Source organism: Pangasianodon hypophthalmus, chromosome 3 (assembly GCF_027358585.1).
Source record: "Pangasianodon hypophthalmus isolate fPanHyp1 chromosome 3, fPanHyp1.pri, whole genome shotgun sequence".
In the NCBI taxonomy this organism is placed as follows: domain Eukaryota; kingdom Metazoa; phylum Chordata; class Actinopteri; order Siluriformes; family Pangasiidae; genus Pangasianodon; species Pangasianodon hypophthalmus.
In genome coordinates this window covers 27,341,159-27,366,643 of record NC_069712.1, presented here as the reverse complement: position 1 = coordinate 27,366,643, position 25,485 = coordinate 27,341,159, and the positions used below count along the sequence as shown (strand labels likewise).

Below are 25,485 nucleotides of genomic sequence, written 5' to 3'. Positions count from 1 at the left end.
TGTTAAAATGTCCTTGGGTTTTGTGTGTTTTTGTGCCTTCTAATTCACTGTTGATAATTAAAATCCCTTTTTATTACATTCTCTGTCATTTATTTGGTAACTGCTATAGCTAATCATAAGTATGTATGTTATAATCATATGACAGTATGTTATTATATAAGACCATATAAAATCCACTATCCCTTTAATGTTAGATTTGTGATTATTAGAATTTAATAAAAATGATGTGAGCAGTCTTAAAGCAAAGGTCGATACGATTCACAAGGCAGCTCACAAAAAACAGGACCTATGTATTAAGGTTGTATATGAATGATGAAAATATTAGCAGTCTCAGAAATTCTCACTGTACATGTTTGACCTGTCTGGTGAAGAACAACACCACCTCACATACATTCAACACCAAACATTTGGAGTTCCAGTGATTTAAACACTGTAATTGGATAATATATATAATTGGTAATAAATATAACAACACAGGAAGTTCATGACAAGTTCAGCCATGACTGAAAGATCAGTCTCCTTGTTGCCTGGTGTATAGGAGAAAATCTTATCACTGAACCTTCATAAAACCAAAAAAACCTACTTAACTCCACCTCTTATGTTGAGGGGGTATATTGGAGTATATACAGTATATTGGAGGCCTTCAGCTGAATCATATTAACACTTTACTCCCAGGACCAGTCAGTGGGTCCAGACATGAATGTTACTAAACAATTCACAGTAATTACTAAATAAAATGCTTGAATTAAAATACTTCGAGATGCAGCAATGCTTTCACTCTCTACTTTCATTTATTTAAGGAGACTCAGATAAATGAGCCTGACTTCCAGAACCCAGTCTATAGAAACTCATGTAGAAAACATCCTCCCAATGAACATCGTGATCTGGTATTACGACGTATTATGTATTTCATAATTACAGAATTAGATCTAACTACAATGGTCAATGACCTACTGTATCCGTCAGATTGTGGATCTGTTTCTGTTTTGGTACTTTTAGACTTTCATAGTCTGAACCAGAGTGATATTGATACTTTTGGTTTGTTAATCAGTTTCATTTTGGTTTCACACTGTGCATAATTAAATGAATAAAATTCGATATTTATATAAATAACTAGTTGAAAACATTTATGTGCATTGGTTCAAAAATCCAGCACATTACATTTCTGCAGTGCTATAGCTCTGTCCTTAGGCTCATGGGTCAGTTTAGCAGGTCACATCTACCAGAAATAAAATACTGTCTGCAAACCATAATACAGGGTTCACAGTTTCTGCAGCTGGGTCAATTCAGGGTCAAATCACTTTCTCACTGTAACGGAACCATGATAGAGTTGGAACCAGACCGAGACAACCTAGATCAGACTGTCTCGAACTGGTTATTTCGGTCCACACCCGAATTCGATTGTGTTCTCTGTCAGGAACAGAAAGTAAGAGCATATTACCAAGTTTTATTCAAGCTACACTGGCTGCCTAGCAAGACCTGTGCTGTGAATTGTAATTTGGCCTATCCTTAGTTCTTGGGTCCTTTAAAAATATACTTTGATTTGTAGTAATTCTCAAAGCTTTATTGTTAAATCATTCGATTTTGTACATTGGTTCCTTAATGTGTAACTTAAATGTTAACTACACTGAGATTTCAATTTCAAAATGAAAAGTGCTATATACAAAAAGACTATTATTATTATTATTATTATTATTATTGTTAAAAAAGGCCTATACAACACAAAAAGTCAACTGTTGACGAACACTAGACTACAGCTTCATTGTAGCAATTTTATCTGTCCAAAATTGCAGTTGATATTTGGTAGACAAACAATGAAAATCTATGTCAAGAAAATACACAAGTTTTTATGGACATTGTCATGTATATATCTTCTCACTAAGAGTGGAGAGCTCTTATATTCAAAATAAAATGTCTTAACCAGTTTCAGTACTGTACATGGATGACTGAGTTAAACTTCTAAAGAAACAAGATCAGTCAGAAATACATTTTTGAACCAAAGAGAACCAAACCAGCACACAACAGTACAACCCTGTCCACCAGAGGTCTCAATCTCCCAAGCTTGAGTTAGTCTTTTTACTCATCACAGGCACCTGTTGCTCATTTCCTCTCTGCCTGTTTAAACACTTGTCTCTAATACTCTTTGCAAGGGCTTGTAATTTCCCCTGTAAGTCTGAGCCTTAACATTTTGTATTTTTGTTTAAGCATTGCTCTTTAACCATCCGGGCTGTTTTCCCTTGTATGTGATGGTTGATATAACTGCCACTGTATGTATAAAATCTCATAAGCCCAGCAGAGGGTAAATATGTAGATATATTCTTATCATTTTCATTCTTTTAAAATGTCTTATGTTTAGTAAGTACACTATATGGCCAAATGTATGTGGACACCTGACTGTCACAACCATGTGTGCTTGCAGAACATCCTTTTCCAAAACCAGGTGCATTAATATGGAGCTGGTCCCCACTTTGCTGCTATAAAAGCCTCCACTCTTTTGGGAAATCACCTCAAAGGTGTTCAATGGGGTCAGGGCTCTGTGCAGGTCAGTGAAGTTCTTTGACAGCCACATTGGCAAACCATGTCGTAATGGACCTTGCTTTGTGCACAGGGGTGTTGTCATGCTGGAACAGGTTTGGGCTAGGCCCCGTGAAGCCATGAAGGCCAGTGAAGGGAAATCATAATGCTACAGCATACAAAGACATTCCAAACAATTGTGTGCCTCCAACTATGTGGCACCAGTTTGGGGGAGGCCCACATATGGATGTGAAGTACAGGTGTCATACAGTGAATATACAAACTGAATGCTTGAGAACAGCAAAGGCTAAAATCAGAATCACTGCGAGTTGTAGTTGTAGAGCCAGAGTATAACATTAAACAGTACCCAAGACATACACTACAACAAACAACGAGAGGACAGTGCAACAAACAAATAGTGCAGCAGCAACAGACAGTGCAATAATAACATGATAGTGGACAGGACATAGAGAGATAATAGACAGTGTGATGAAGCATTTGCATTGTGCAAAAAGTTCTGAGGTAGCTGAATAGGAGCTGCTCTAGGCTAGAGCAATTAAGTATCTGGATAGCCTATTTTGGTGAGTTCACAGCTGATGATCCTCTTAGCTGAGGGGACCACACTCTGCAGTCTGGTCTTGCGGATGGAAGAGGCAGAAGGGAACCCGACTGTGATGGAGGTGGTGACCACACTCCTGAGGTGGCATAGGAAGAATAGTCTTTGCTGTGCTTTTCTGAGTATGGTGGTCATGTTGTTGTTGTTCAGTGAGTTGGTGATGATGGTCCCCTGGAATCTGAAAGGCTCAACCATGGACACAGATGAGCAATTGATGCTGAGGCAGAGGTGATCCAGAGGATGATGTAAAACAGATCTGGCCCACATTTGGACCAAAGAAGTACTGGCCATTGCAGACCAGAATACAGATCCATGTTGGTTTTGGCCTGTTGTGCATCTAGACACTAGGACAGACCTGGCTTATGGAATGAGCCCAAATATGATAAATCCAGCCTTTTCTAGGCCAAATGTTTTTTTTTGCTATTGTGTCCCAAAGAGCTGTGCTGCCACAAACCTAAGAGGACCCTACAGCTGAGCCAACAAACAGACTGCCCTAAAGACATTGGTACACATATTTCCCACTCTTATTGTTGGCCTGCCACACTGCAGTGCGAGACTCCTTGCCTTGCATCCCCAATGCTCTGAAGTGACGCAATCTGCGAGCACCACCCCACTTAATACACACTAGAGAACATGGTATTCAGATTACATCAACCATCACACTGAGGTAGGGCACCACTTGGCCAGAGAACCCCTTACATCAGCTAGGGTAGAGCAAAAGAGAAAATGCTACCTGTGTACAAAATAATGTGAGTTCAAGGTTTGACAGTGACTGTGGACTGTGGACAAGTTTGCTCATCCAAGCTGGCAATGAACTAGGAAGGAACCTTTACAGCTATTTGGCATATCACCGGTGTGGTGTGCTGTGTGCTGGGAGAGTCTTTCTGAGGGATAGACCATTACCAGGACTGCCTTTCCCGTTACTTGCACATGGCTGGGCGCCCTGCCAGTCACCACAGCTGTACTTCACTTCAATGTGATCGTAATTACAGCTACTGATAAGTACAGCAGATTTCAGTGGAAGCCAGCTAGCTAACTTGCTTCCTGAAGTTACAGACAATGGATACAATTTTCTATTGTTGTAAATTTAATGCTACCATGTTTAATGTTGCAAAATTCAAACTGGATAGTAGCTAACCTAAGATTTCGTACAGTTGTATCAGCATTCCACACAGTTCTTTTTATCATTACATTTTACATTAATTATGTCCAGGTCAATTAAACAAATAAATATCAACACAAACTGTGTCTCCTTAACCACGATCTTGATCAAACAAAAGGGAAACCTCATCCTTCGTTCTCTGTGCAATGTCCTGAGTACTGAATAAAGATTAGTTTTTTCTGAGGAAGGTGGAGAAATTATTACCAATGTATCAGTGGGGTTTTAGTTTTGTCTGAATCATAAATGCTAGTCATTCGAACAGACTGCTCTGTTTTGTGTCTGGAAAGATTAGGCCGTCTTTTAGTACTACAAAAATGACCTGTAGATTTAACCCCTAGTAAATTATATCCTGTTTGATTTGACATGGTAAATATTCTGTGGGAAATGTGGGAAAAGAGGTTTTGCCCTTTTTCTTCAGTATAGGGATACTCCAGGAAGCCACCCCAAGATCTTGCCACGCCAAGATTTCCCTGGATGCGTTGTATGCTGATCTGCATCTCTAAATTGTCCGTAGTGAGTGAATGGGTGTGCGAATTCATGTGTGGTTGTGCCCTGCGATGGACTGGCACCCCCCTCCAGGGTGTCCCCGGCCTTGTGTCCAGAGTCCTCTAGGATAGGCTCCAGGCTCCCCGTGACCCTGCGTAGGATAACCGGTACAGAGAATGAATGAATGGAAGGAAGTTTTGTGGGTAACAATGGATCTAAAATTTGTGTAGCTTTTCTGCTGTAATCATGGGTTCATAATGCCATCTGGCTGTAATACAGTAGGAAAAGAAAAAAACAAGAAATTCTAAAACTTATTTCACCAACAGGTGTTATGCTCACGGGTTTTCTATTGTCTCCCATGGAAACCGCACCAAAACAAAGAATTGGCTGAGTGTAAAATGCAGAATAATAACATACAGAAAACGTTTAATAGGACTTGTCAGAGAAACAATGGCTCCAGGGGTTTTAGGTAAGGTATTGAGTTCCTAGCACATTTATAGCTTTCATACATTTAAACTTTCTAAGCTTTCTTGCCATTAATAAAACACATACCCCAACACATCATACATTTCTGATTTCATGATACATTCAAGATATTGCCTATTTAAGCATGAAAGAAAAATGTTTATATCATTTTCTAAAGAAGCATTACACGTTTGACAAACCTGACTGAAATCCATTTTAATGACATTTTTCGAAATTTGGGACACATATTTACATTGGTGTAGGATGTTACTTCCATCCTCTAGACATGTTTAAAACATTTATTTGTAGCTTACTTATTCATGGCTTCAATAAATCAAATTTCAATAACAGTTAAACTGCCCTAGTTTACCTGATGTCCCAATATACACTATATGGCCAAATATTTGTGTACACCTGACCATCTCACCTATGTGCTTGCTGAACATCCCATTCGAGATTTACTCCCCCTTTGCTGTTATAATAACCTCCGCTCTTCTGAGAAGGCTTTCCACTAGATTTTGGAGCATGGCTGTTGGGATTTTCCCATTCAACCACAAGAGCGTTAGTGAGGTCAGACGATGATGTCAGACGATGTCAAGGTTGGCGTTCCAGTTGATCTAAAAGGTGTTCAGTGGAGATGAGGTCAGGGTTCCTTGCAGGACACTCATGTTCTTCCACTCCAGCCTTGTGCACAGGGGCACTGTCATGCTGGAACATGTTTGGGCTCAGCCCTTTAATTCCAGTGAAGGGATAGTGTAATGCTACAGCATATAAAGGCGTTCTATAAAATTGGGTGCTTCCAGCTTTGTGGCACCAGTTTGGGCAAGTCAAGCCACATGTGGGTGTAATGGTCAGGTGTCCACAAACTTTTGGCCATATAGTGTACCTGAATTCATCCTACACAGTAAAGGTACAGAAGGTGTACCCTTGAAGGTACGGCACCGCCTCAGTGACAAGGAGTTTAGAACTTTTTTTTTTTTTTCAGCAACAGGTGTTATGCTTCCATATTGTTTCTACATTTTTCAGTTTCCTTTTTGTTGTTGTTGTTTTTTAATACTGCATGCAAAAAATGAAGCAAGTGAGCATGGTAAAAATCACTTACACTAGAAAGTGCATGAACTAAACTCCATCCGGGGACGTTGCATGATTACTACGGGTGTCATATATCAAGTGGCTCTAGTTTCACGCTGAAGCGTGGTCAACGAGACTTCATGCGACCGCTAGAGGTGAACACGAATCCTGTGTGTGGGACGGACTACTCGGTCTCAGCTCTGTTTTTTTTTTCTCCCCCCCCACACACACACAGATGTGTCCGCTTGTAGCGCTGGAGCTCAGCGGCTTTCAGCAGCGACTCCTCACTCCTGCGCCTCGGAGCTCTCTGTCGTGGCCGCCTCGCGCTTTCTCCAGCCCTTCTCGGAGCTCGAACTACACAAACCTGAAGGAGCAATCTGTAAGTTGGAGTTCTTCTTTTTCCTTACCACTGTGGGTAACAGGTAGGCCATCTAGAAAGTTTTGAATAAAAAGCTCCCAAGTTTACGCGGTGAATCAGAAGGAACAAGCGTGATGTGAACCATCAGACTACAAAGAACTGCGACCTTTTTGACTTTTTGGACACATCAGATGGACACAAGGTGCAGTTTTCACTAGCCTATTATTTATTGCTTTTAGTAGTATTATGAATGGTACACGCACTGTCATGGAGCTCATGAACAGCCCGAGACCTGCGTGGTGAAGAAACAGCATCATAAGCTCGCAGCTATGAGGCTCTTAGCGCTGTGCGCCGGAGCGGCCTTCGCGCTCCTGTGGAGCTGCCTCGGCTTCTTCCAGAGCGTCCAGTGCGCTTTAGGGGACAACCATGTCCACTCGAGCTTCATTTACAGACGCCTGAGAAACCACGAGCGCCGAGAAATCCAGCGGGAGATTCTCTCCATCCTGGGTTTGCCCCATCGCCCGAAACCCTTCTCTCCGGCAAAGCAGGCATCCTCGGCACCTCTCTTCATGCTCGATCTGTACAACGCCATGGCGACCGAGGAAGCGGAGGAGGACGCGCTACTCGAGGACACAGGCAAAGCGATCAGTATGAACTCTCTGGGAAATTCGCGTAAAAGTCAGCACAGCGCTCCATATGGATATTCTCGCGCGCCTGTGGCCTGGACAAGTCAGAGTCCACCTCTGGCTACTTCCCACGACGCAAACTTTCTGAACGATGCCGACATGGTCATGAGCTTTGTCAATCTGGGTAGGTATCCATTACCCGAGGAAGTTGATGCCTTTAAACCGTTTCTATTTGTGGATCATTGGTTTGGGTAGCGCATAACGCTCGTGGCAAACTTTCTGAGAGTCTACCAGCACCAAATAACCGCATATCAGACTGCTGTAGTCTGTTACATGCGTAAACATAGTCTGCTTGTCCAGTGTCGTCAATGCACTCATACCAATATAACAAGCCCTACCATTTTAAACTACTGTTTTTACATGCTGGCATAAACTAAAGGCTGTGCGGAATCATGCCAAAATATTACATGCACCCCCTGGGCTTGAAACCTGTAGACAACAATACATATCTAGATATAGAGAAAGCTCCTATCTTCACAAACAGAACTCTGTTCACAGTCTGTCTTGGCCTTAGTAACATTTTCCTTGGGGGGAAAGGGGTGGGCACTAGCCACACAATACTTTACTATTGGTAGTACTATTTTAACATATGATTTAATTTGGCTATATTCAGTGTGGTGAAGCTGTGGAGCACTTTCCAAAACTTTCCAGACGTTCTCAGAATTTTGCAGCTAAAGACCCCTTTAACTGTAATAAATTCCACTGACCCCGCAAGTACAGATTTATTTTAAAATATAACCAACAGTTCAAATCTACAATAATATTTAGGTTATTTATTGGCACCATAGAGCTTTTTATTTCTTGAACTTTCCCTCAACAGAACACATTAGGTCCAACAGTCCAACTTGACATTATTTGTTTTTAGGTTATTGAAATTCGTATTCAAGTCACCATTACAAACTCGATAATAAATATAATAACTTTGATAATGATGGGTTGTGATTTCCGTCGCTGTAACTATAGTACAACAAACAAATAAACAAACAAAATAAATAAATAAATAACTCACATATCCCCTGGCTATGCTTCCCAGACCTCACTTTCAGAATCACTGGCTTATGCAATGTGTAAACAGCAACGTGTTAATTCGCTTATTCTCCATTTGTGAAATGTCCTACATATAATTAATAAAATTCCCTGTGACAAAAACTGTAGACGATCATCAGTGTTTTGCTCCTACCACTATATTAAGATAAATATAAATCACACACTAGATTATTATATGCAGCATGTCCCACTGTTGACAATGCACATTATTAAATCTATGAAACCTTCTAAAACAGTCATTATGAATCATAATTATATGAACATGACTCAAATTACACTATAAATACATTAATCTGTAATGAGTAATTAAAATTTCTTAACGTCTTTTATAATCGTCTTTATTAAACGTGTGCTAAATGTGTAAGTACATTTATAGTTCCTGCTCTAAAAGCGACGTACTCTTATGTTAAAACAGCATCTATTCTTAAATTTTTGACACCCTTTCATTTACAACGTATAGGCTAAACTATATGCAGCATGCCATTTAAATCTCCATAAACCAGATAAAATAGAACAGCATAGTCTCTGGAAACTCTGAGACAATTACAGGTTAGAGAATGAAAAGACACTGGCCTCTAAAGAGTGTTATTATATCAAATAATTGGTAAAGCCTCTGTAGTGTCTGTGCAAATTCAGTTAGACGTAGTATACGTACACATGGTATGGTATGTGGGGGGGGGGTGAAAGCAGGAAACATTAAATAAATTCTCTAGGACATGCTCAAGTGTTGTGTTGAATACATGCTATTAAGGCCCTGGTTTCTGGAATGTTGTGTGTTTTGAAAGAGTCACAGCGATACGCATGATTAAGACTGTAATGCTTCAGTAGCCATGACCCCTCTCACCCAGAAGCTCATGCAAACTTATCAAATGAATGTTTGACCTGTGGATAATTTGGCTTAATTATTTCCTGTTGTTAAAGGGAGGACAGCGGACAGGGTAGACTGGTTTTAGTCATGAAACGTTTGCAAGTGTTGCCGTTTCTCGCGTCAGAATTTATGAACAGAAGTTCATGGTTGTATTGCATCGCGTTTCACGAGAGCTTGAATTACTAAAATTGAGTTTTCAGAGCATGTCTCAGTTACTGTACTTAAAAGTTGTTAAATTGTCAAAAATAATATCAGGGATTTTTGACGTGAGAGCGAAAAAAGCAGATTAAATTTCTGGCTGACCTTTTGAAACGTTTCAGCTTAGGTAGCCCACAGGGAAAGCCATTACAATGACTATACTACATATGTTTTCACTTAGAATCATGAGGGCATGTACACAGTTCACTTTGAAAGAACAGGTCTTCTAATTTCGAGTGAGCCAGAACCAACATGCTGCAATCAGTGTATGCAGTTAAAAGCTGCTGTATTTCTTAACCTCTTAATACACTATACTGAAGTATTACCAGCAGTTTATTCAGTCCTGTATTTATATTTTGCTATACTCTCTTAAAGGGATTTATTAGGAATATTAAATCTATTTGGAGGTAGAATGAAATATGGAATTTCAGAGCAGTTCTGGCAGCTGACCCTTCCCTAATAAAACATACTACAAAAACTTTGTGACAGGATGTCACTGCATTTTTCATGATTTTGATTAAACCTCTTTTTTTCCCCCAATGAACAGTACTGAAAAATGAATCTCAACATCATAATTCTTCCTAAATCTTAAAAAAAATCAATAACACTACATGTATCATCTAAAATTTAGATGCACAAAATGGATATGCAACAAGCATACATATGGTTTCCAGTCATGTAAAAGTAACTGCTTTACAGGTCCACTGCTCAGAGTGCAGACGCTGTTCCAAAAAGTTATGCTTTAAATGAATCCTATGAATTAAACCAGTGCTGTCTGTGTCCTGGCAGGCCCCAACCCCTGTTCTTAATTAGCAGGCCAGGCTTGAAGTTGAGCCTGAGCAGCTGGTATGACTCGGGCCTGGCCTCTGACCTCTTCCTGTTAAGTAGCCATAGACTTTCACTATAGATAAATTATCAGAGAAACAGTGCTGCGTTATATCACTGACACTATGGAGCTACAATGCTGTCTCTTTAGTTATCACTTTGCACTCTTATTTTAGGCCTTGTGTGGATGATTTCACTGCTTTTCAATGTGATAGCAACCACGACTATAGTGTACTAAGACATATAAACATCTGGTTGTTTAGATTCTAGATATTTGGAATGTTCCAAGTTCATAAAGTCTATAAATCAGGGATGTTGTCTCTAAAGCTTTGGCTGTACTTTTATAGTGTTTCAGTGTTATGAGTTTAGGAAAACGCTAAATCTTTAATAGAGACATATTTTTAAATATCTTTCTCGCATCGCAACGTCTTATTATCATTGGAATGTGTGTGTACTTTAAACATGACAATTAAAAAGTAAACATCCGTGAGGTAAAATATGTGAAATATGTTAATATTGCCAGCCTGTCTAAGAGAACAAACACTTTATCTTGTGGACTTGTCTATGCTGAAGGGCAGAGTGTCATTAGTGAAGGCCTGTTTTGCTTAACGGCCAGATCATTCATCATACTGGGAGAATACTGAAAGCTCACAGCAGAGGCCCAGTACTAAAAACGTTACCTCTGCTCATTTGACTAATTTAACGGACTAGAGATTTTATTTTCCTTCGTCTAAATGTTTAGAGTTTGAAATCTGAACGATGGCCATTTAAAGGACGCAACTGTTAACACATCGTGTGTGAGGCAATATCATGCCCCTCCAGCCGAGACCTCTTGATCTAAAGAGAATGGAGTTGTGTATCATTTTTCCAACACTTTTCCGCTGCTCTCTTTTGCAGTGGAGAGAGACAGAGATTTTTCCCACCAGAGGAGACACTATAAAGAGTTCCGTTTTGACCTAACTCAAATTCCGGATGGAGAGGCTGTAACAGCAGCAGAGTTTCGCATCTATAAAGATCACAGTCATGGGAGATATGAAAACGTCACACTAAAGGTCTCCATATACCAGGTGATCAAGGAATATCAAAACAGGTGAGTACAATACACATACACACACATATATAACAAATACTCAGTTATGGAGTTAGAAGTACTGCTACTCAAGAAAGCATATTTAACAATATTTAATTTTAACCAGGTCAAGCGTTCTGTCTTACTGGGGCACAGATGATATTGCTATGGAACTTGCCACTAGATTTAGGGCATAAAACATTATTATTTCGTTCTTGAGAACGAAAGAGGATGCAAAAATTCATTCATATTCCTAGCCCTTGTCATCACAGTCATCCGACAACGCTGCCTGGATTAATTTTCTAACCATTCGGGTTTACATTTTTCCATTAGTCTTTTAAGACCATGGCTGCTCTGTAAAACACTTTAGGTAGGCAATCAGGCAGAAAATAAAAGGACATCCTGTTTACACTAGTGTGTGTCTGGAGTCTGTCTGGAGTCTTCTCTAGTGGTGATTAAACAGCATGTTTCAGGAAGTTTTAAGAGCGTAATTTGTCACCATTGAAATACTGACCTGTCTTTGCCCACACGTGTCAGCTAATATACTGTTTCCCTGCAAATTCATAGAAGGAATGTTGAACAAAAGAAAGGAATTCATACAATTACTAAAATCTGAAATCAGACTATTTGTAAAATTTATCCAATGTATAGATTCTGCTTTATTTTCTTTTAACAGCTAGAACGATTTATTGCAGTCTGTTTACCCTGCTACTATTGCTCTCATTATTAGCACCAAAAAAGATTTTTTTAAATACTGAAAATCTCTAAATGAGTGGCAGGTTGTGTCACTTTATATTTCAAAGTAAAATACAGTATTTGCTAATACACTGCCACAAATGTTGAATACAATGTGAATACTATTTTGCATATAAGCCAGAAATTTATAGGAGATAGGATTTAGAACACATTAAAGGTTAGCATTGTGCTATACAGGCATTTTAATAATAGTTAAAAAAAAAAGTGTGATTGTGGACATTCATATAAACGCTGAAGCTTGGTAGGATAGTGAAGAATACACAGTCATAATTAATGGGCGCATGGAGAACAGTTCCATTCTGAACCACTACTCAAAAGTGGGTTAGAAGCAGCTGTGCTTATGTACTTTATCTAATCTATCAGCTCACAGTCATTCAAGGCCTGCGCCAAACTCTTTGGCTGCGTACTTTTATGTTTCTTTGTCTTAGGCAAAGGGGAGTCCATGTGCCTGTTGTGAGATTGTGTTATTAGTTCGTCTTCCATTCGGACCCTGCACTGCCTCACTCTCACCATGTTCTCTGATAAAACCCAGAGATCAAAGGTTTCCATTAACAGAACATTTGCAAGTTTCCCCTACTTATGAAGTCTCGGAAGCCCATTTGGTTATCGCATTTGATATATCCCTACCACTTTGTCAGACTACTCGTTTCCCAAACAGGGCCATCTGCTTCTAATAAAGACCTCCAAGACAGAAGAGCCACATCCATACAGAGTGCCAACTAACCCACCTGTCCCTTTTACAGTTATAATGCTCTGGAAAAAACCTGTTACTTATCTTTAGTCATGTATGGCCAGACCATATACATGGCCTATACCTACTCGGCGTGAATGTGATGGAGAGATATGTGACTGCCAACAAGGTGGTTTAAAGCAACTAGTCTGTTCTGCTTTTAATGAGCAACCAACCTCGCTGCCTCAGTCTTTGCTGTGATTTTTCTTTTGATAAATGGAGTTTCACAATTCAGCACCCAGTTCTTAACATCTGAACTGAAGTAATGCCAAAACGTGAGTGCTCTGTGGTTGCTTCTTAAAAATGTGTATTAAAAAAAAAAAAAAAAAAAAAGACAAATAAAATTGGATTAAGATTATGGGATTAAGTGGGGCAAACACTTTTTAGTTTTTGTGTAGGATTGAGATGTTTATGTTAAAAGTAAAAAAGAAAAGGACAGTCAAAGAAGAGCACAGTCTAAGAAGAACTGTTTGTGGTATGATTAGAACCAAAGTGTGCGTGTGGCATGTCTGAGCCTGTGACTGTCTCTGATCAGCTTTTTTTGTGTCTGCTCTCACGGTGTGTGGCCCACGGACTGTTTTGGAACATCAGACAGTTAGATTAACTGGAATTGCCGGTCCATGATATTAATGCCAAGATGACAAAGGAATGCCTGGAACAGATTCATATTGAAGCTTGCATTTGGAAGTGGTTATTGGATAATTCAGGCCTTTTATGACCATAATTTATAAGACCTACTCTCACAGCTGTACTCTGAATTTGTTATTTAGGGATGCAGAAACATTTTTGCTCGATTCAAAGAAAATCCGTGCCTCAGATGGAGGATGGCTGGTGTTTGACATCACAGCCACCAGTAACCACTGGGTGCTTAACCCGCAGCAGAACATGGGCCTTCAGCTGTGTGTAGAGACCATGGACGGTAAGGAAATGACACAGATGTTATTCGTAACTGATCTAAGAAATAATGGATGCATTGTAAAGTTATCAAATTCCATTACCAATGCCTAGTGGCACTATGAAATTCAGTACCCGTGTACTCATGCACATAGTATGAAACTTTCTTTAAACTATTCTAATAATGGGTGGAAAAATCACTAGCTCAGGCTCCTGGGATAAGAAGATTTCATGTCTGGTCTAGTCATTATTTATTTATAGGGTAGTAGGTTTGACAACTGAAAAAAAGAAAGAAAAACCCTGCTCCATATTAGCTATCGCAAAACAGTTTTAATTTGGTATGTAGCTATGTTTAAACTTAATGCACTTCATGCCTTTGTGATGCACCTCCACACTGTAACTATACTGCACAGTTCAGATTCCCGCCACCTGCTGCACTACACACATTGGCCAAGGCACAACTTGGCTGACGCTAGAACTGTTTTTATGGGGAGGAATAATTAGCATGCCCAGATTCTTTTCAGAATCATGAACACGCCGGTTTGTGGAAACACTGATGAAAATAAAGTTTGGCTCACAGCCATAATACAACTCTCCTGCTTACTACATGCAGTCTGCTCACTGTTAAACATGTCAAGAGACACTAGGCATAGTCAAATAATATTTTTAATGTGTGAGGAAAGAACCAAATTTTCTAGCCAAAATGTTGGCCAATGACTTGCTGACTTTTTTATGAGGGCACAAACATAGTGTGCTACATAGGAAACTTTGTTAGAAGAAGAAAATCCTCATATGCTCATATTTGCTCATATTTGTGTTAATTCACTTAACTAGCTAACTTGCTCTTCACCAGTTATTACACTAATTACCGCTTTTAAACCCAGCCAGTTTCCAACCAACCAACCAAAACAGGGGACTGGGCAAGCACGTTAAAGCTTTTACTTACCATGTGGGTTAGCTAATAAATCTGATTTGTCTACCCCAGTATAAGTTTAGGTTAGAAGTTAGAGTTTGGAGTGATTTTTTTCTTTACAGTCCTGTGTTTTGAGATTACACTGGGTTAGTGTATGTCAAGTTACGGTGTCTGTTATTAAATTGGATTATTCAGTCATTGATTAATGTTAACTGCATGGCAGCATATTTTTCCACAAACAAAAATAAATTTGTATGAGTTACATTAGTAACTCCTTTGACATTTTTAAATGTGTTCGCCTTTTAAATTTATAGGTCGAAGCATCAACATGAAATCCGCTGGGATCATTGGCAGGAGTGGGCCGCAATCCAAGCAGCCTTTTCTTGTGGCATTTTTCAAAGCCAGCGAAGTGTTGCTGCGCTCTGTAAGAGCCACAGGGGGAAAGAGGAAGAATCCTACTAGAAACAAAGGCAGAAGTCAACCGAAAACCTCACAGGCTTCCAGGATTGGAGGTATTATATAATATGAAACCTGCATCTAGGCAATACATTCTACTTTGAATATGGATTAAACATTACACACTTCTGTAAATCCTTAGATAACTAAGACAAGTCTTTCTTTGCTTCATTGTTTGGGAGAATACCTTCTAGCAGCTGGACATAGAGAAGAAGTGCTCATGAGGGTTGGCCACAGAGCCCACCCATGCAGGAGTAGACTAAACAACAGTAAATGACTATGCTAGCGTTTGAACACTGATGGTGGGTTTTGGTTGCCTTTATCTAGATCAAAACATCAGCGAACAGAAGCAGGCCTGCAAGAAGCATGAGCTTTATGTCAGCTTCCGCGAATTAGGATGGCAGGTACGGGGCATGCGTCAGAGAAACCAAGATGAACACAAATTTGTAATATTCTAAGATTGTTAATGATGCTTTTCTCTCTTAAGGTAACATGTTGTCTTCCTGCTCTACCTTTCTGTCTCTCCCCCTTTGCTTTTTCAAGGACTGGATAATTGCACCTGAAGGGTATGCGGCATTTTACTGTGATGGAGAATGCTCATTCCCGCTCAATGCACATATGAATGCAACAAATCATGCAATTGTGCAAACTCTGGTAAATATAAACTTTATATATTTATATTAAGGGAATGCAGCACGTGTCATAATTACACAACGAAGCCTGATATTGGTGACACGTTAGTAATGTTTCTGCAAAAACTGATTTAATTTTTTTGGTTTTCCATTCAGGTCCATCTCATGTTTCCTGATAATGTGCCAAAGCCTTGCTGTGCACCAACCAAGCTGAACGCAATATCTGTGCTATACTTTGATGACAGCTCAAATGTAATTCTGAAAAAATACCGCAATATGGTAGTCAGGTCTTGTGGGTGCCACTGAAGTCCATGTATGTTTGAGGGCTTGTTTTTTGAACACACATCAGCCCTTGTTTTGTGAACACACATCAGTGGGGATTACACATTAAGTTCATTTTTAATTGGAGACTCTAGAGTAAGCTGTTTTTTGTAAACCTGCCACTTCTATAATATTGCTGGAATAAAACACATACAGATAGATAGTTTTGAGATTTACAGTGATGTACAGTGTTATGTATATATTAGCTCATGAATGTGCTTATTTATTTGGCTTTATTTTGAAATAATAGAAGACTCATTGAACATTTACCACTTGCAGAAAATAAATGCTCTTTCCTGAAAACCTGTTTGAGGCCAGTCAAGTAAGCAGCAGCTATTATTGCCCCTTTGATCATGAACAATATTTCTGGTGATTTTAAATGCCGATGTTTTGATTTCCTTCAGACTTTATATGCATTTACATTAGTAATTTTAATAATATATATATATTTTTTGCAAAATATTGCATTTATTGTATTAGGACAATGTTCATGTTTTATTAAATATGTTTACAAAAAATGCTATTGAAATTTTTTTCTTTATTCTGCATTATCAGCTTAACAACAGGTAGCAAAACTTTTTTTCCTACAAAGACCTATGTACTTATAAATGACATTTGTGTCACTGTGAATAATAATAATTTCACTTAGATGACTTGCGCTTCCCAAAAACTGCACTACCACTGATTTCAAGCTAGTGTCTTATGCTGTGCTTACATCAAAACTCACATTCATTACTGTCTGTCTGTACCTGTATGACTGTTAAACTATAATTATCCCAATCTAACTATCTGATGTCACCCAGAGGAGGATGGTTTTCCTTTTAACTCTGATTCCTTTCAAGGTTTTTTTATGCCATCCCAGGGAATTTTTCCTTGCTTGAGCTCACTCATCAAGGGTTTACACACAGATCTCTGTAAAGCTGCTTTGTGGTAATGTATATTGCTATACGTACAGGATCAAATGAATTTCATCACCTATCCAGTTTTGATGTCATCAGCCAATAAACATTTGTAGGAAATTCTTGTCACCTGCACAATTAACTATTTGGACTTTACCAACCATTTTGAAATCGACTGAATGAAACTTTTTTTATATTCTTATACCAATCTCTAATAAACTGTACTTAATTATATAACAGTAAATTATACTTAAAAGTATCATGTTCCGTATCACTTTTAAGATATTGAGCCAATAATTAAGCAATATTACAGTCTAAAACTACTTAGATACATTCAATGGAATTAAAATAACATTTATATTTTTCTGCACTGTAAAATAGAATTTTTGTCCCAAAAAAGTGGGATAGAACCTTATAATTCCAAGGTTTTGAAATATTTTACAATCATTAAGGAATGAACAATTAGTATAGTCAATTTATTTATTCTGCGTTGAACTAAAGCTTGTAAATTTCTCACCTCTGACTAGGAAAACCCAATGAAAACTCCCCTTCAAATTCCTGCTCCAACAGAGAGGTTTCCTCAGTCCCAAGTTCAGCATATGATGTCGTGAACGTGGACACCTCACACTGTCAACAGGAAATAAAATATCACGTCACTACTTTAAATGAGTTTATAGTAGTATCTACTTTATAGCAATCAACATAGATGCAGTAGATGGTCAACAATGGCCATACAGTTCGCTGTGTTGTGAAAATAAATACATCATTAACTCATGATCACTAATATTAGTTGGCTAGCTTGTTGGTGTCTATGTTTTATTCCACTTTGTAGTTCGAACATGCCAAGCTTAAAAATTACATTAAAAATTAAGTTGCCACACCCTTTGTCACAACAATTATCTTCACATCTACTGAGCATGTGTCCATATGTTTTTAAAGCCTTGGCTTTGTTTCAAATCAAACAGATTATATATATATATATATATATATATATATATATATATATATATACACAGTATATCTACACTCTCAGTATGTTGACCCACTTGAAATACAGGAATATCTTCTGAGATATACTTGTCATCTTGCCATTGATGTGTGTTTGAATGACTGGATTACACTTAATTAAAAGCAGCTGTGCAGCCAACCAGATGTTATGTAGGCTGTATATAAAAACAAGTGTTGACATAGAATGACTAGAGGAGGCCACCTGCTAACTTAACTTATAGCAGTGCAGAAGATTTGCATTCCTGTGGCCCACTGCCCTGCTTGATTTCTGCTGCCACTTCACAATTCCATCTACTGTTTAATATTGTGGGATTCTTTCCAGTTCTGGTAAATGTCTTCCTTTCTGCCCAGATGAATGAATATTTTATGGGATTTTCTGCCAGAGGGCACTAAGCTGTGTGGTTGCTAGAACGGGTATGCTGGAACGGTTACCATTCTGAACTTGAATTAACGTCCCATGCGATATGCTATATAACCCGTGCACACGTCCAACTAGGGAAACTCGAGAGTGAGTCAGAGATGTTCTGATGCTCATTTCATCTTCTTTCCGTCACACTCAGGCTCAAATGGCATCTTGTCTAAACAACTGTTAAACTTCCCAGGAACATAAATGTGAAGTAGTATTTTGATTTGAGGTTTCCTAAGCCATAACACTAAGGGACGTTGCCCGCTAGATTGCAAATGTCAGCTGTGTGCTCCTGTAAATCATGGTTTTACCTTGAATTGAGGCCCTGTTCCTGCTCTTTGTGCTTTATTAACTTGACGTCCTTCAAGTTCATATGTATATTATACTGTGTCGGTTGCCAAAACTTTTCTTTTTTCCCTGTTACCACATTGTGACTATAAAAATGAACAGGCTCACAATGTAGCCATGAACAACTACGAACAGCTTACAGCTGACATCCTTTCACACTCAAGAAATCCTTTCAGCATTTCTTCATCTGCTAAAGTCTCTACTAAAAACCCACTTCACTTGACTTGGCTATTGCCATTTCCATTTATGAAATTCTACTAATGTAACCACATGTTAAACTGCATCTGTTTTTTTTTTATCCCCCTCTCTTTTGCCCTTGTTTTTTTTTTTGTTGCTTGGATTAATAGTTTATTTTTCTAGTGTCAGCTTACAGTCAGTCCACAAGGCTGATGAAACTTTATCTAATCAAAATGTTTTGCAGTTTGTCTTCTTCATCTTTCCACATATGGTTATTCCTATTTGTGTGCCGAGGGTGGGCTGTATAGTCTTTCATTATGTTCAATCAGAATCCTGTGAATGGATCCAACCATCTGGGTCACATATTACATGCTAAATGGGACAAGATGAAGCACAGAACACCAAACAAAAAACACTGTCATTGACAACCCATTTGTGTGTGGTTTTGTGTGTGTGTGTGTGTGTGTGTATAGCCTTCACTGAGAGCACACATTTCTATGGAAATGCGGAAAGACCCCATATCCTCAAACTTGTTTTAACTGCATTATAGATGCACTTTACTCCATGCCATCAAGCTGTGATGCCTTTTCCACTCAGATTACTGAGAGTAAAGGTATTTTGGGGTAATCTCTCAAGACTGTGTTCCATTACAGCTTAATCTTTTGTTCCTTCTTTAAATAAAACAATCCATGTGTCAATGTCTTATTTGCAATGCACTGAATGCAAAAACAAGGATGTATTCAAGGAGGTAGGCAGACAAAAAAAATACCTCACATCCCATTTGAAAGAGGTTTTCAGCACTGTTTACTTTTCGTGCCATACTCACATGTTTCTTTACATACTTGGGCTTAGAAGGGGCTTTCCATTCAGTTTCCATGCCCAACATGGAAGGCTTATACAAACTGGGATCTTTTACTACTTATGAAGACATCTTAAATACATGTATTGTTGAGCTGTTGGCTGGTTTCACAAAATATTTTGTTGTCATCTTTTTGACTTGACATCATAACTGATTTAGCTCATTTCTAAAGGCTTTTTATCCTTGCAGAGGATAAAAAGCTTTATATCCTTTATAGAGCTCCTTTGAACACTTAAAAAATGTCCTTAAATCATGATTTTTTTTCTATGCGTACATTCTAAGAACTGCTGCTGTGATCATAAAGACTATTCTGTGCTTATCTAAAGATTCATAATAACCCATATTCACAATATGCTCATACTGAACATCCTTTCAACACGCTCAGTACTGTTTGCCTTTACTCTCCACTGTATACTCCATTGTATACTGTAATGATTTATTATCCCACTATGCCGTGTCAGAGGTGCATTAGAACTTGAGCCTGGGCATTGTGCTGCTCTTGTTTTATGTGTTGTCTCCATTTTATTTTCCCATAAATAAAAAAGTGAGAAAGAGTGAAACATAAACTTCGTCGGAATTGACCGAAATAGCACTTTCTATACACTCTGAACATTATTTAAAGTCATGAATAAATCATACAAAGAATGTCATGACTGTGTAACTTGCATTTGTGTAGGAAAGATTGTCTGTACAGTGTGTGTACATATGCTGTTCTTTGCTGTCCCACTGTCTCATGCCAAGTTATTATTGAGCTGTGTTGTAATTACAGGTGCCCCAACTTCAGCTGTTAAAACCTAAAATATAGTTAAACCTAGTTTCCTTCTGTTAAAACTTGTTTCTTTCTGAACTAGTGGAGTGCTTCCATGTGCTTGTTTCCTTGCTGAGTATCATTAACAAAGTCATCACCTTGTGAATGTGACCTCACATGGATAGCATATAAAATGTTCCCACTATGTAATACTTGTCCTCTGATGCTTGCAGTCTATGTGAATACAGCTGACTATTCATTATCCTTTTTCTAACACCGCATATTTGACTGCTCAGGCCCCTGAAATGGGAGAAGTGAGCACTTTTACACAGTTGAAACAAAGAAGAGTTAGTTGGTAGTGGCAATGCAAACTGAAGAGCTGTTAAAAGCAGTGCAACAGTGCAATGAAGTGTAGAAGAAATCTTAGTACAGCTTCCTGATGTAGTCTCAGTAGCTGCTTCTCATTCTCTAAACTTCAGAACACCATGGCAGAGAGTGCTGATAGACTGCCATCAGAATGTTCTTATGATCAGAGCAAAATTTAGCAGTGCAGCTCAGCAGCAGTGAATGCGCTTTTAGACTGAAGCTGGATCATCCACTCGACAACAAGGATCAAAAGCTTAAACTATTTCATGGCATAGCCACCCAAACGAGTCTGAATTTCTTTAAAGAGCTCATATGTGCTTTCAAGAGCACAGTGAAGCTAAAAGAACACTCATATTAGTTACACTGGCAGATGCAGAGGTACTAATTAGTGGTATAGGAAGACAAATCTCTGTGTGTAAATCCACGCGGCATGCAGCTGAATAGAAAAGAGCTAACACACTGGTTCGGAAAGTGTGTGTCGCTATGGTGGTTGTGTTGTTAACATTGGGACACAGCTCTTGGCCTTTAATGAGATAAATTGCAGACTAAATGGGTATGGAAATCCTACTGGAAGACATAGCAGTGGAGTGTGGGAATTCATAGGGATTGGCTATGATGATGAGAGGGCAAGTTGACTGGCTCAAAGACCATTGCTGGTGTCTGGTAAAAACACTCTGCTCTACCTAGTACCAGGACAGGTGGCACTAGATTGTTGCATCATGTTCTCTGAAATACAGACTGGACATTTGGAAGCAGCACGCTACCCGTTAAGCACCTTTGTCTTCCAGTACTAAAGTTGAAATTTCTGAGTCTTTTCAGTGGCTTCATTCATTTGAGTCAGTTAAATGATTTGTTAAGTTGCACAATTTGCCAAATCCTGATGCCTGATCATGCAACCAAAAAAGAGAGCCCAGCTGAGTTCTTTTTAAGAAATTGTCTAAAAAAATCCCCACCAACAAAAGAGGCAGAATCTGCTTCATGCTGGATCTTAGGTTGCCTTAATTCAACTGCCTTTATGTCAACCAAACCAGTGGTGCAATTGGTGACCACAAACTGTGTGCAAGTCGCCTAGGTTCTGTGCCTACCCCCCTTGAACAATTAACTACGGTGCGGACAGTCTCAACAGCATGTGATGAGCCAGAAAAATTCCTGACCTCACATGTGGAACTACTAAAATTCAATCACAAAAAGAATCACTTGACTCCTTAACAGACTGTTCCATGGCTTGAGGCTCAACTCTCATGCTCTGCAAGCCTTCTTGATGGAAGACAGCCATTTCAATTAAGGATTTAGCCATGAAATTTTGAGTGGCCACACACATTCCTTTCTTTGTCTGGCTGGGATGCTGGTATTTGCAACTCCAATAGTGGGAATGTAGCACCACAGGTGTTGGCAGACTCTTCAGTTCCTGTCAGCCATGTCACACAGCATGTGTCAGTAGTAATGACAAGACCTATGCACATACTTTGAGGTATTGATCCACTGCTGGTTTTTTCCATACAAAGATGGAAATTATAATGACAGCTGCCTCCCAGCAAGACATAGGGAGGAGTACTGTAGAATAACATGAGAATTAAAGAAAGATGGAGAAATGGGTCTCAACACAGCATATCAAAATAAAAGCTGTGTACATATGGCTGTAACATTTTGAGGACCCCTTAAGTGGGTCACATATACAAGTATGGAACAACACTATGGTGTTTTTTTTTTTTTTTTTACTTCAACCCACGAAGCAACAAGCAATTTTAAGTTGGGAAAGCAAGCACTAGAAGTGGCCAGATGCATACCTTCTCTCTTAAGAGCTACATGGCCATCAGACTGATGCAATTGCATAGCGACTGTGCTGTCTTGATAGTAGTCCTGTGCTTGGGAAATACCAAATTTACAAGGAAGTAATTCAGCTAATGTGAAACACTACAAAAAAACAAAAGTTGTTTGCGTGCCAAAAGAAATGTGGAAGTATAGTATCAGCACTTATTGATTGTGTTAAAAACCCTTATTACGGCTTTGATATATAGCCTAACTTCCATTATGTAAGGAAGAAGGATGGAAGTTATCCTTGGTTCTATGACTTACTGAAGGCACGGGGGACTTCTGTTTGCAAAAATGGCCAGAGGATGAGTGTGATGTACTGGGGATTTTTTATAGGCTACCCATGTGGGGTTATAGGCAGGTGATGATCCAGTAACTCTGGATGGCCAGTAGTAAAAGACCTTGGTGTGATTATTGACTCCAGTCTCTCATTTGAAGCTCATGTAGTTATATTATTAGAACAGATAAGAAAGATAAGAAATATGATGTCATTACAAGATGCAGAAAAACCTGTTAATGCTTTGGTCACTTCTAGGTTGGACTATTCCCTGCTGTCTGAATGCCTTGCTGTCAGTAGTTGTTTAAACAAGCTTCAGTTAGTCCAGAATGCAGCAGACAGAGTCCTTACTAGAACCAGAAGATTCCACCAAACCCCCCATCTTATCTACACTGCATTGGCTCCCAGTAAAATTTCACACTGATTATAAAATACTACTAATTAACTATAAAGCACTGAATGGTCTCGCACCGCAGTACCTGAGTGAACTTTTATTTTTTTTAATTATCCGCCATGCCTGATTTGATAAAAAGGTGCAGGCTTTTGGTTGGTACCTAGAATAATGATGACTATTCATTGACTACAGCAGAAGACAGAACTTTTTCTTTCAAAGCCCCACAGTTATGGAACAGCCTTCCAATTAGTGTTTGGGACTTAGACACAGTCTCAGTCTTTAAGTCTAGGCTGAAAATCTGTTTTGTCAAGCCTTTTGTTAATAGTTTTTCCTCTTAGGTAAAGGCACAGATCTGCAGGGTCCATGGGCATAGGGTGTTTTGTTTGCATGGTAGGATGTTTGGATGCTGTCGTCCCCTACTCTCACGCATTCACTCAGGTTTGTTCATGGTGGAGTGGCTGGCCGCTTTATGTCCCATTATGCCCTCATGCCTGCTTTACCTTCTGGCTTTCCCTTTTAGTTATACTATCATAGCTAGTCTTGCCAGAGTCCCTGCTTGCACTCTGCACACAATGTACATCCTCTTAAAGCACTATAGGATAAGTGAATACCTAATAATCTTGCCAGAGTCCCTGCTTGCACTCTGCACACAATGTTCATCCTCTTAAAGTACTACAGGATAAGAGAATACCTAATACTCTTGCCAGAGTCCTTGCTTGCACTCTGTGCACAGTGTACATCCTATTAAAGCACTACAGGATAAGAGAATACCTAATACTCTGTGTTCACTCTGGCCCTGCATGGATAGCCAAAAGTTTGCCATGAGGTTGCTGTGGCTAGTACCACATGTATACCCTAAACGTCACTGTGAATGTTTTCACTTGGGCAGCCTAATGATTGCACTTGCTAAAAACTATGCTCAAGTCTCCTTCAGAGGATTACAACAGCGCTCAGGTGTGCCACGTTAGTCATTACCCCTCTAGCTCGCCCCTAACCACCTCCCTTCTAGTGAAGACCTACACTAAACCACACCCCCACCTGCTACACCTTCAAAGCACAAAAGACTTCACAATTAAGGAGAATAAATCCTGTAATCAGACCTTGAACCTATTCATTTTACTTTAAAGAGGATGAATTCTGGTCATATGGAGGAATAAAAATAGCTTTAATCTATTTTCAAGATTTATCTGATGATATATGATATTGTCCATGTAAAACCTGTTCTGCATAAAGAGTATTTATTTCTAGATTTGTTCCATACTAAAGATGAAAAAGGGGAGAATCACTCATTTACTGACTCTCTTGTGCCTTGCAAATGAAAAATCTTCGGTAGGAGCGATGAATACTGCATACATATATATTACAAATGAATTTCTCTGATGCAAATAACAGGCTATATATCTCAAAGTTAGCAGGATTGATTGCGTGCTGTACAGCCTATCAGCCTTGTTCCAAAAGAACATTGTGATATTTTGAATAACCTCTGATGGTTGAGCTAACATTATCAGTTCTACACTGATTAAAGTTAATTAAAGTCTGTCAGAAATCTGTCTAATTAAAGTTAGAATTTAAACCCCACTGATTTCAATGAAATGTCTGCGACCATATTTAGGCTGCAAAAAAGAACTTCAAAACCTAGACAAAGCCCTCAGACCCCCCACTCACCTGCACTGTGTTGTGTAACATTATCCAGGTTGGCCTGGAGGCGATGGCTCACCTCTTTGAAGTAAACCTCAACAGCTGGTGTTTGTCAAGACAAATGTCCATGTTTTGTCCTTTAAGCTGCCGAGAAAAGGGAACGCTAAATGGTTGGGTAGGGTCCTAAATCTGATGCGTCTGCTCCAGCTGGGGGCAATTTTGAATCATATTCCCTACCACAAATTACTCCTGCATAGCATTGCAGTTGATCACTGAGTTGAAACTACACTTTAAAATATATCATCAAGATCTGAGCAAGAAGAAAATTAAATTAAGCAACTCTAAAGCACATATGAAGAAATTCTGTAAAGCAAAATATATTTGATATAAATAAAATTACTGTAAAGAGCAGTAAAGTGTAAAATAAAATCTAATCAGTATTTGGTGTGAGATACACTTTTGTACAGTTTTATACAGAAATTATTT

At 38.9% G+C, this 25,485-nt stretch overlaps 1 protein-coding gene and 1 long non-coding RNA gene across 2 annotated transcripts; one reads left to right on the top strand and one right to left on the bottom strand.

The window, feature by feature from the left end:
- Positions 1 to 41: 41 nt before the first annotated feature.
- LOC128318028 (uncharacterized) lies at positions 42 to 25,128 on the bottom strand. Its single transcript, XR_008301466.1, has 3 exons — positions 25,027 to 25,128; positions 17,484 to 17,593; positions 42 to 4,929 (listed from the first exon to the last, which is right to left on the bottom strand). It is a non-coding gene; the product is annotated as an uncharacterized LOC128318028 (long non-coding RNA).
- bmp5 (bone morphogenetic protein 5) lies at positions 6,496 to 16,569 on the top strand. The gene is made up of 7 exons (XM_026939386.3): positions 6,496 to 7,482; positions 11,194 to 11,386; positions 13,622 to 13,770; positions 14,973 to 15,170; positions 15,442 to 15,518; positions 15,658 to 15,768; positions 15,903 to 16,569. The coding sequence occupies exons 1-7, from the start codon at positions 7,002 to 7,004 to the stop codon at positions 16,050 to 16,052; spliced, it is 1,359 nt and encodes a 452-aa protein (XP_026795187.3). The 5' UTR covers positions 6,496 to 7,001; the 3' UTR covers positions 16,053 to 16,569.
- Positions 25,129 to 25,485: the final 357 nt, after the last annotated feature.

Excerpts from the sequence above, each read along its gene's own strand:
- bmp5 (XM_026939386.3), top strand. The coding sequence starts at position 7,002 with ATGAGGCTCTTAGCGCTGTGCGCCGGAGCGGCCTTCGCGCTCCTGTGG. Across the intron at positions 15,519-15,657 it reads TCCGCGAATTAGGATGGCAG|GACTGGATAATTGCACCTGA; the intron begins GTACGGGGCATG and ends TGCTTTTTCAAG. Across the intron at positions 15,769-15,902 it reads ATGCAATTGTGCAAACTCTG|GTCCATCTCATGTTTCCTGA; the intron begins GTAAATATAAAC and ends TTTTCCATTCAG.